We start from the raw sequence: 12419 nt of genomic DNA, 5'->3' as shown, positions 1-12419 counted from the left end.
GCCCCATGTCTTTGGACTGTGGAGCACCGGAGGAAACCCACGCAAACGCAGGGAGAACATGCAAACTCCGGAGCACCCGGAGGAAACCCACGCAAACGCAGGGAGAACATGCAATCTCCACACAGAAACGCCAACTGACCCAGCCAAGGCTCGAACCAGCGACCTTCTTGCTGTGAGGTGACAGCACTACTTACTGCGCCACTGCATTGCCTAAAGATATTTTAATGTATTAAAAATAAAAAGAAAATGTATATACAGGATAATTTCAGATAATATAATAAAAGAATAAAACAAAATTAAATAAAGAACCTAAGATTTAAGACCATAATTACAGATAAAAAATTTTTTTATAAAGGTTTGATGTAATCAAAATCAAATAACAGTTCAAAAAAATCAAAAGAAAAAGCTACCTTTTTTCTGCTAGGGTAGAAAAACAGACCTCCACGATTACTTCAAACAAACATGCACTTTGAAATGTATTTCAAGTCAGATCTAGAGATGACAGATGACTGCTGAGCTGAAAACTTGCTATGCGACTGTCTAGTTCCTCTCTAATCACAGCAGTGAATCACACAAACCTGGTGGGGGTTCCAGTCGCTGTCAAAGATCACAACAGTGTCTGCAGCTTGCAAGTTCAGCCCCAAACCTCCCGCCCTGGTGCTCAGCAGGAAGATAAAATACTGGGAGCCTTCCTCATTGAATTTCTTCAAAAGCATCGCACGATCCTCTGACTTTGTAGTTCCTGGAGGACAAAACCAGCAGCAAAGGAGTGTTAATGAAAGAGAAAGGGCAGCATGTTTGTGTGATCACACTTATTAAAATTTCCAATTGGAAACCCCCAAGAAATAAGGCCCTAAAGGACAGGAAAACATTAAAGAAGGACTGCGCTGATTACTGACCGTCCAGACGCAGATAAAGGAAGTTACGGTAGCCAAAGTAATCCTCCAGGATGGTCATGAGGGAGGTCATCTGGCAGAACAAAAGCACTCTGTGATTGGTGGCCTTCAGTTTGGGCAGGATGCGGTCCAGTAACTCAAACTTGCCAGAGGCTCGGTACAGGTCAGGGCTAGGTGGACAAGAAAAAAAAAAGCACAACGCTAATGTCAAATCTATGATGGTGTACCTCCACTGTCCAGAGCCCGCGGTCAGTTTAGTGATCCATAATTGACATGAATGAACACTTCATGGTAACTCTTAAGGTTATGTAACGCTCGATTTGATGTATACTCACCCGCTGATAATGCCATTTGGAAATCCCAAATGTTCAGCAAAGGATTCCTGAATAGATACAAAAAAGATGCTTTTAGTGTAGCTCATGCTATACAAGTAGGAAAAAAATACTGACTGTTTATTACAGTGGCACTGCTCGTTGAACAACTAACAAGGCTTACATACAGTTTATGGCTGTGGCGATAACTGCAATTTTTTTGTCTGCAGAGGAATGACAGTAACCACAGAAACCACAGTGTTCACCGCAGCGTCTATGATACTTTGCCTTCTGGTAACTTGTGGTCTGTGTGAGTCCTAATGCCCCAGAAAAAGTTAAGGGGACACAACACTGTCCTGACTCTTTGTGGTCATTAAAAATCCCATGGCACTTCTCGTGAAAGAGCAGGGGTGTAACCCCGGTGTCCTGGCCAAAGTCCCCCTATCCGCCCTTACGATCATGGCCTCCTAATCATCCCCTTCCACAGAATTGCCTCTATCACTGTCTCTTCACTTCACCAATAGCTAGTGTGTGGTGAGCGCACTGGCGCCGTTGTCCTGTGGCTGCCGTCGCATCATCCAAGTGGATGCTGCACACTGGTGGTGGTGTGAAGAGACCCCCTCATGATTGTGAAGTGCTTTGGGTGTTTGGCCATACATAATAAATGAGCTATATAAATACACATTACATTACATTACATTACATTTTAAGATTGTAAGGCTAACTGGCATGAAATGTCATCAGTCGACAGATATTTCCCAGTATTTCTTTATTGCAATTAGAGATCACATAAATAACCCCGAAAAAGCTAAAGCAGTGCAAACAATACGATATTACTGTTGTGTTTGCGATAAGGAAAAACGCTAAACACATGCGGGTTTTTCTTACAGCAAGAAGACTCAATAGAAACAAACAGATGGCCAATCAAAAAGTAACCTTAGGTTATACAAAAGCCCAATCCCAATTAGATTTTTAACCCCTACTCCTTCCCCTTGGCCCATAAAACAAAGTGTAAAAGAGAAGGACTTCGAAATTTATCCCTAAAAAATGGGACACCACTACAAGACCTGCACACGTCAATATATGTCATTGCGTTCTCATCCTTCATATGAGATCAGTGCTGTAGTTATTCCAGTTGCTTTATTTTTTTGGTATTTTTCTTGAGGAAATCACTTAAGGTATGTATTATGTTATCATAACAATCTAATGTGACAATAAGATCGTAACTGGACTGTGCATTTACAAAGTGGCCTTATTCATCAATGTAAACACACCAAAAACAAAACTAACATTATAGCACACACTGTTTAAAGCTCTTTCCCAGTCACTAGACTTTTTCTGACAGGGTATTCGAGTGTCATCGAGTGTCAGAATGTTGTGGAACTACTATACATAAGTTATAGTTTTTGATTATACATTGCGAAATTTAGCAGTTTTTATTTTAGCGTTTTTTTAAAAGCATGACGGTAAAACACAAATGCGGCTATGAATATATTACAACATGTGCTTGTTTGTTGTAAAAATTCACAATAATATAAAACAATACTAATTTGTGCATCTTCTGACCTCCAGGTGCAGTGACCCTGCCGTGGTGGATGGTGCATTCTGGGAAATTTTATTACTCCTTGGTTTCGAGTGTGGTCCTGAAAAATCTAAATTTGAAGGGCTATTCGCCCCTTCCTCTTAGCCCTATGCCTTCAAGCTAAAGAGAATTAGGACACCCCCAACCGCTCGTTTTGCACTTTCCCGTGAAGGGGTAGGGGTGTCCCAATTCTCTTTAGCTTGAAGGCGTAGGGCTAAGAGGAAGGGAGAAGAGCTAAGGGGTAGAATTTGGATTGGGCCAAAGAGTGGCCAACACAAAATGCATACATTCCTGATATGCGAGTCCTTTCTTACACTTAATACACAACAACTACTACGGCATAAATGCAGCTCTACAACATACAAAAGAGGGACATCAACTTAAAATGTTACTCACCAAAATAATAATGATTTGATCAGCTGTAGTTAGAAATTAGAGTTTTTCTCTTTTAAGGGCTTATTATGTGGTCTCTGTCGCCATCTTGTACATGGACGTCAACCGTCTTTGCTCTGCTCAGTGACAGGCTGATTTTGTATTATTATTTAAAACAGGCTCTATCCTTATACAGTAAATAAAGGCATAGTTGCAATCTAAACAACTACAATCTCGACTAAAAAAGCCTCAAAAGTACATTATGTTGTCTAACAGCTACAACATTTGTCAAACTATAATGAGTTTATTGATCTGTTGTCACTCTATATGGGCGGAGTAATACTGAAGGCTGAGGAGGCTGTACGAGTTCTGATATTGCAGAATATCGCACGGCTGAGAAAGCCCTAATTACATGTATATACCATATGGTTAGGATTAGAATGCAAGTTAGGTTCAGGGTTAGTTGCATGTAAAGCGTTAGCTTTTTTGATTGTTGATAGATATTTAAAGTGTCCCTGTTGTAGTTTTTTCAGATTTTAACATTCAGGTAGCATGTAATATAGCTGTTTGTGAAAGTACTTTAATGTAATTTTTGTACACCCAAAATGATTCCAAATTGCTTAAAAATAAGTCATCGGTAACTCTTTTCTAACATCCAGCACAAAACTGCAAAGGTTTGTAACATAACTGCATAATGCCTACCTATGCAAACAACACCCGTTTCAATCAAACATTTAGTTGAAGCTGAGGCATGAAGCAGTTTGGTTTGTGATGTTGATGTTAAGATGGTACCCCTTTTTCCACTGTCTCCAATTTGCATTCACTTTCAAAGCATGCGAATTTGGGCTTGAATTAGCTAGTGACATTGTTACTGTTCAGATATGTTAATGAACGTTTCATTACTGGTACATAGACAAATCATAACAAACTGGCCATCGCTAATTAGAGCGATGAAAAGACGAGTTTAGAAACACTGTGAAAAAACAGCTGTTGTGATGTATCTACAAAAACAAATGTATGTTTGTTTTTTGTTTGTTTGTTTGTTTTTTTACCTTAGAATTGATATAAACCTATTGCAGAAAATAAATCTATTATGAATCAAAAATTATTATTATTTTCAGACATAGACAGAAACTTTAAGGTCTAACTTCAGAGCTATGTAGTAGTTTTAGGTCTTGAAGAAGATTTTTTTTTTTTGGGCTCTGTTTTTTGGACCCCATTGAGTTTGTATGTCAAAAAGCAATAGCGTTAAAATATCTTCTCTTGTATTCTGTTGATATATTTAAAGTCATTTAAATTGCAGGAAAGTCAGTTATAACAGAAATTCAAGTTTTAGGTAAACCTATGTAACGTTAACTTAATAAACATTGTTCTATGACAGATAGTGATACCTCAATGTGCTGAAACATGTAGGGATGGTTACAGATCTTCTTCAGTTGCATGATGGTGTTCATTAGGGTCTTGGCTCCACCTTTACCCTGTGGAGAAAACACATTAAACACATCAAATCTGCACAGTGGTGTAAAAGTGAGTAAGCACACAGTTTCTCTGTTTACCTTCTTGTCTTTCTCCGAGCCATCTGTGAGTAGGATACCTTTGCCCTGCATGTGTCTGTACAGGACCTTCTGGATGGCTGACATGTCACATTTGATGACATACTCCACCTGTGACAAATGAAGACTCAGTGCATCAATATAGTTTGAACAGGATGACATACAGGTTTTGCCCCAAAGCTTAGACAGCTGACTTGTTTATTTCCTGCCTTATCAGGCAGTGACTATGCAGACAATGGCTGTTTCTAAATTCCAAGAACGCAGAGACACGACTCATGTTCTCGTGGTGACTGGTCTTGCAAGATTACCTCGAAAGAACAAATTTGGGGGAACGCGAGAACAAAGACCGCGTCCTGTGAGAAATGAAATGTGTTTTTCCTGATGGTCACATGACATTTATGCGCAATATAAACTATCCATAAAGACCCTAACAAATGTTGCACAATACAGATAAAACAAATTTTAATAGGAATTTCACCAAATAAACACTGTTAATGTGCCTTTATTAAGATTTTCATGGTAATGTTTACTTTCACTGTCTCATTTACGGAAACTCCTGAGATAAATGAGACTTTAATAATAAATCTATATCAAATGTTGCACTTCCCACCTCCTTTATTCAATGACTTCTGGGAACATCTTTGAAATTCAATGTTGTTTTTTGTACATTAAATGTTTTTAACAAAATCTCATACATATTGCACTTAAAAATCTTAAAGGGCACCTTATATATATATATATATATATATTTTTTTTTTTACTTATTGTTGAAAATGTTTCAACTAAGTTTCCATGAAAATCCGCCATACAGTCTTACAGTTATAACTGTCCCTTTGAGGGCAGCCTAATGCTAAAATGGCCCTCAGTGAAAATTAGTTTGACACCCTTGTTTTAGAATTATGCATTCTAATGTTATAGTTCTTGGTGGCCTTTACAGTATTTCACGATATCTGTGAAAATGCGTCAACACAGTATGTGAAAAAGGCAGTGACTATGTGTTGATTTCTGTGTGCAGTGAACCAAAGCAGACAGATGCTAAATGTCACTGAATGCTCTTTTCACTATCAGCTAATAATAAAATACATACACACAGACACAGACACAGACACAGACACACACACACACACACACACACACACACACACACACACACACACACACACACACACACACACACACACACACACACACACACACAAGAGACAAAGTGGATACACTTACTTTCTCAGGTAACTGAGACTCCACCTCTTTCTTCAGTCTGCGCAATAAGAAGGGACGCAACACCTTATGCAAACGACGAATGATGAGGATGGTCTCCTCTTCATTCAGATCCACCTAACAAACATCAGCGCAACCCCATAACCAAGAAAAAAAGTCATTAAAATACAGTGTAAGACGTAAAATAGACATCTCTAAATCTCTAAAGATTCAAATATGACAGTTTACCCTTTCTCCTGTCATTGCAAAAGGAGCATTGAACCACTGCTCAAAGGTGCTGCAGCTTTTGAAGATAGTGGGTAAGAGGAAGTTGAGCAGGGCCCAGAGCTCAGGTAATTTGTTCTGCAGGGGAGTACCAGTGAGCAACAGCCTCCTGGGAGCAACGTAGTGGGTGTTCAACACCTGTGTGAGCTTGCAGTGATGGTTCTTCATACGGTGACCCTCGTCCACAATCATATACTTCCAGCGAATCTGAAAATGACAGTTCGGCAGTCACAAACTGGATTAGAAGATCAACTCACAGGTATTGCAAAAGCAGACGCGTCACATTCAGCTTAAAAAAAGCAGTCCAAAGGATGTAATTTAATCACCAAAAGAAATGACTATGAGATGGAATAAAGTGTCATAAATGACTTTGAGAAAAAAGAGAAAGCACAATGCATATAATTATAACTCTCCATATGAGGCATATAGACTTCATTTAAGCCACAGAAAGCTTGCTAAAAAGATCTTCCAGCAAATTCCCCAACCTAGAATGACGTTAACAATGATATGGGAGAAATTGTTAGTTAATGTGAGAGGTGATCTGTGGTCATTCATTCATTTCCTTCAATTTAGTCCCTTTATTCATCCGGGTCGCCACATCAGAATGAACCATCAACTTATCCAGAATACTGAATGTTTTACACAGAGGATGCCCTTACAGCAGCAACCCAGTGCAGGGAAACACCCATACACTAACGCCTGTTTCACACCGCAAGCGTCAGCGGCGCGTGAGCAGAGCGTGAGCAGCGAGTATGTCGAGCAGTAGCAGCACGCAGGCGTTTGCCTTTCACACCAGCTGCGTCTGCAGCGCGCAGCTCTTCGGCAGCTGCTGCAGAGATCAACCTATCTCTGTCTATTCTATCTAGTTACCTATGTCTCTCTATATACAAATACACTTTTCAAACTTTTCATCTGCACCAAGGCCCCTCCTATGCTGTTTCTTTAACCGGCAAATGTTTATTTTACAAATTCTATAGATCAAATAGTGCTGTATGCTTCTCAATCTAACTTATATAAGAAGCGTCTACAGTCAGAAGACAATCGCCTGTGATATCATGTCATTTGTTTTTTATTATCAGGTTGCTGTAGACCTAGTTATAATAATATTTATACAATATAGTTATAATGATATTTATACATGATCAAACTAGTGTTACTTTCTCCGCTTCAGTGATGTCCAGCGGCAGAAAAACAGCTCGTTAATTCATGCTCGTGCAGAGGATGAGACGGACGAAAGTAACCAATGCATGCCATTCTTTTACTTATTTTCGTGTTGTCAGATTCAGAGTGCAAAAAGCTCCCGGTAGGAATAACTCGAGTAAACATAAAACAAAGCCGATAAAAACTTTCTTGCTCTGCTCAGCTGCACAGAACACAGCGAGCTCACATCATCCAGCATGCGTGTCGAACTACACTACCCACAATACACTTCGCTATGGACTACAATTCCCGTAAATATTCTATTTCCCCTCTCCTACAACACTAGTGTGCAACTTAAGCAAAACTGATACTAAAATTGTTTTACATTTGGTTTTGTAGTTCGGGCCTAAATAAATGTTTGTTGCCGTTTTTAATCGTTTTAAGTTCATTTGAATGACTATATATAAACCATTGGACATTATTAACGCATTTATTGGGTAAAATTGCTACTTTTTACTGTCATTCAATGTGTTTTGGTCATTATCAAAGCACTGTCACTTTAATTGAGCGTGAGCAGCGCGTCAAAAATAGACCCAGCGCCGAAACTATCGCTGCACTGCTGCTTCGGCGACGCTCACGCCTCGCTCTGACGCGCTGCTGCTGCGTGCGGTGTGAAAGCTCTAAGCTGTTAACATGGACGCCGAAAACACACGCGCTGCTCACGCTCTGCTCACGCGCCGCTGACGCTTGCGGTGTGAAACAGGCGTAACATTAAAGCACATACACTACGGACCATTTAGTTAATTCAATTCACCTATAGCGCATGTCTTTGGACTGTGGGGAAAACGGGAGCACACAGTGAGAACATGCAAACGCCACACAGAAATGACAACTAAGCAAGCTGGGACTCAAACCAGCAACCTTCTTGCTGTGAGGTGACAGTGCAAACCACTGCGCCACCGTGTTGCTGCAATCTGTGATGCAGTAGGATTTGGAATAATGTCTTGAGCTTGGTGCTTGGGAGAAAAGCCTGAGAGGCATCATTAGGTGTTTACACAAGAAAAATGATGTTTAAATTTTACAGATCTTAGTTCTTAACTCTTTTCTGGTATGCAAACCTCTTTACTAGATTAGTGGTTTCTCTAAACTTCCAGAGAATGAATCAACTGATGAAATGTACCCTACTGCCGGTAGGGATGGGTACCGAAACTCGGTATTTTATCAGTCTTGGTGCTAAATTATAAAAGACCGAAGAATCAATAAGCTCTGATGTTAACGGTTCTGCTATCAGTACTGGAGAATTATTGCTGAATAAACATTATTTACAGCAAAGAGCTTAGAATGACCAAGAGGCGACACTCTGGTGTAATTTGGGAAACAGCCACTAGAGGGCGGGGCGGCCATTTTGGAATGAAAACACCAATAGAACACCATGCATATTATAAGTCTGTAAAATAAACTATTAAAAGTGCCGATGTTCGTGATAATACGTGTTGTATTGTCGTCTTTCAGGTTGTATCTCAACTTTAATGTGCTTTTTGAATAAATAAATAAAAAACAAAGCAGCTGCTTGCCATCGCGATAGTAATGACATTTAATGGACGGCCGATCACTTTCACTCCATAATGGCGGAATCCAGGGCTGTTGCTGGGCGCTGCTGTTGCAATGGAACGTTCTATTGAGTGTCGCCTCTTGGTCATTTTAAGCTCTTTGTTTACAGTAGCATAATTTAACTGACCAACCTAATTTACGATATTCGTCTGCACAGTTGGCAATCTCACATGAGAAATGCTTGCGTTTTCGCCCAAATGTACAACGGTGGGAGCATCAAGTATAAAAACATTTACAATTCTTGGCTGTGCGCACGCTCAGTGGAGGCTCGCGCTAAGCGCACACACATAGCTCGCAACACAGATTCGCGTGCACACACAGCTCGTAAGCTTGTGGAGTGGCGAAGAGAACCAAACGGGTTGTATTTCCTGAGTAGACAGCGACAATGTCTGTAGCAACAAAAGTGGATTAACTTCAGAAAGACAAGTTAAAAGTTTCCAACTGACTAGCTAAGGGTACATCATCCACATCGTTATGCTTGCAGTAAATCACAAAAGGTCTCTCTTAATTAGTATAATATTAATAGTTTAATTAACACACACATTCGGTTACAATGAAAACAGTATTTCTTTCTGCAGTAGCCTAACTAAGTCTTAAACATTAAAGATGCTTTTACATTACTGTATTTACAAATATAGCCTAATAATAAACTATTCTTATTAAGAAATTTTTTTAAAAATGCACATTTTTTTACGTTGTTAAGTTCCAAAACACTGTGATCCATAAACATTGAAAAATCATAAATATTAACGGATAATTTGACTGCATTTCGTACCTAAAAGAGGGTATTTTTTACAGATTTTTCTCCAGATGAATGGTTAAAAACTGAGAGTCATTTTTATTTAAACCATTGTACATTCTTTAACAGGATTTTTTTTATTTATTTGTTTCACAAGTTGGCTTCTTTTTACATTACAATGTAATAATAAAACAGTTTTGTTAATTCTGTTAACTTTTTTTTCTTAAATAAAATAAAACACTGCAAAAAGTACCAATAAGAGTTGAAGTACCAAACCAAGAAGTGGTATCGATAAAAGTAGTATTACTGTTGCTGGATTTAGGACTTAGGTTAAAGATCTTCCAAGTTGTCTGAATGAAATGAACACTTTTAGCATGGATGTGTTTAAAAGTCATTTTTTTAATATTTACATATTGAATCTACTTGTCCGTTTGAACTTTCTATTCATAGAATAAAAATCACAAAAATACTAAGCAGCACAAAATCTTTTAGCATTAATAATGATAAGAATTTTTGTAACAAACCAAAACAGCATTTTAGTAATTAGAAATTTAGAAATGGTATCTGAAAATTCTACTGACAACTGAAGCAGTGATTAATTTATTTATTAATTTTTCTTCGACTTAGTCCCTTTTTGATCAGGCGTTGTCACAGTGGAATGAACCTTCAATTAGTCTGGCACATGCTTTACACAGCAGATGCCGTTCCAGCCACAACCCAGTACTGGGAAACAACCATACACCCTAGCATTCACAAACACACACACATACACTTAGACCTGTTTTGTTTACCCAGTACAAATATACGTACAGTTGAAGTCAGAATTATTAGCCCCCTGAATTATTAGCCCCGTTTATTTTTTTCCCCGATATCTGTTTAACTGAGAAAAGATTTCTCCAACACATTTCTAAACATAATAGTTTTGATAACTCATTTCTAATAACTGATTTATTTTATCTTTGCCATGAGGACTGTAAATAATATTTTTCTAGATTTTTTTTACAGCTTAAAGTGACATTTAAGGCTTAACTAGGTTCATTAGGTTAACTAGGCAATTTAGGGTAATTAGGCAAGTTATTGTATAACGATGGTTTGATCTGTAGACTATCGAAAAAATATATAGCTTAAAGGGGCTAAAAATTTTGTCCTTAAAATGGTGTTTAAAAATTTAAAAACTGCTTTTATTCTAGCTGAAATAAAACAAATAGGACTTTCTCCAGAAGAAAAAATATTATTAGACGTACTGTGATAATGTCCTTGCTCTGTTAAACATAATTTGGGAAATATTTAAAAACTATATTCACTACATTCTAAATACATTTTAAAAACATAAAACATTTATTTTAAATTATTTTAATAATACCTCACAGTTTTTACTGTACTTTTTGATCAACTAAATTGAACCTTCTTTCAAAATCATAAAAAATAGGCCAAAATAGGCCAAACAAAAATAGATTTAATTTTTTTTTTAAAAAGGCAAATGCATACATGCATGTAAATGTGTAGACCTTACCTTGGCGAGAATGTGCTTGTCTTTGATGATGTACTCATAGGTGGTTATAAGAACATTGAACTTCCCACTGCGAAGTTGTGGAACCAATGACCTCCTCATTGATGGGGTGCCCTTTAACACATTTCAGAAGACCCAATAAGGACAACTGATTTTATTAAAACATTTTTTATCAGATTATAAAAACTGCATTGTCCAAAGTAACAATATACACTGATCATAAAAATCAATAGCTACCTTGTAGGCAATTTTCACAATACTCGGTGCCCACTTGTCCAGCTCATAAACCCAGTTGGATAAAGTCCTGTGAAAAAGGAGAATAAAATCAATACTGCCATTTTTTATGCTAAAAGCCCCTGATATAGAGTGAACATTTTACCTCTATATGAACTCATATGTGTGATTGATATGTGATGGTGTTATTGTGAAGCTGAGCAAATGACGGGTGAAGAGGTGAAGTACTTTAAGGACAAGTCTGGCTTTTTCAGATATCAATCAAAAATGCTCAAGTGAATACACTGCGCTCGAGGTCATTTTCAATGAGGGGCTTTTATAGACACAAGCTAAGATGTGCTTTAAAGAGGACTACATAAATAAAATTGAGAAAATGACACAACCTTGAATAAACAAATTATTTTACAAGATGTTTAAAATCAAAACATTCAATTTAAAATAAAATCAACAAAGCATGAATGATTGATATTAAAGTTGGTCAGTGACCTGTGCCACTGCCATATGTTGCCTCTAAAAAGCAACATAGCGAATCCCTATCACTGCCGTTTTAGTCATTAGAGGTCAACTGAACTGTGTGTAACAGTGTTTAGCTATTTAATGAAGCCATTAGGCCGCAAATCCTCTTAGACGGCTCACCTCATTACACCTCTTATCACATTATTCTCAGTTTGTTTGCTGGACTTACGAGAGCGGTACGATGATGAGATATGGCCCATTGAGCCTCTTGTGCTCCATCAGATAAGTGATAAGCCCGATAGTTTGAATGGTCTTCCCCAGACCCATCTCGTCCGCCAGAATACCATTCAGGTTGTTGTTGTAAAGAGACACCATCCATTCCAGACCCTGGATCTGAATACAAAGGCTTCCGTCATTACTGTAATATCTTAAAAGCATCACAAACAGACAACCGAGCAGACTCATGACTCACGGATTGCACAATTGTTCACTGAACAACACGGCACAATAGACCCAATTGGTGTTTCGCAGCT

The 12419-nt window shown here is 38.2% G+C and overlaps 2 protein-coding genes across 5 annotated transcripts in view; both read right to left on the bottom strand.

The window, feature by feature from the left end:
* Positions 1-12419, bottom strand: part of dmrt1 (doublesex and mab-3 related transcription factor 1) — a 346340-nt gene that overhangs the window by 97906 nt on the left and 236015 nt on the right. The gene's annotated exons all lie outside the window — the stretch shown is intronic.
* The window catches only part of smarca2 (SWI/SNF related BAF chromatin remodeling complex subunit ATPase 2), a 111245-nt gene that overhangs the window by 53874 nt on the left and 44952 nt on the right, over positions 1-12419 (bottom strand). For all 4 annotated transcript variants that reach the window (NM_001044775.2, XM_073949888.1, XM_073949889.1 and 1 more), the window contains 10 exon segments: positions 579-742; positions 900-1066; positions 1232-1278; positions 4553-4639; positions 4718-4825; positions 5936-6049; positions 6161-6403; positions 11200-11310; positions 11434-11500; positions 12116-12279. In NM_001044775.2, coding sequence (NP_001038240.1) covers positions 579-742; positions 900-1066; positions 1232-1278; positions 4553-4639; positions 4718-4825; positions 5936-6049; positions 6161-6403; positions 11200-11310; positions 11434-11500; positions 12116-12279 — 1272 coding nt within the window.

This window comes from Danio rerio, chromosome 5 (genome assembly GCF_049306965.1).
Source record: "Danio rerio strain Tuebingen ecotype United States chromosome 5, GRCz12tu, whole genome shotgun sequence".
NCBI classification, from domain to species: Eukaryota; Metazoa; Chordata; class Actinopteri; order Cypriniformes; family Danionidae; genus Danio; species Danio rerio.
This window is presented reverse-complemented; position numbering and strand designations above follow the sequence as displayed.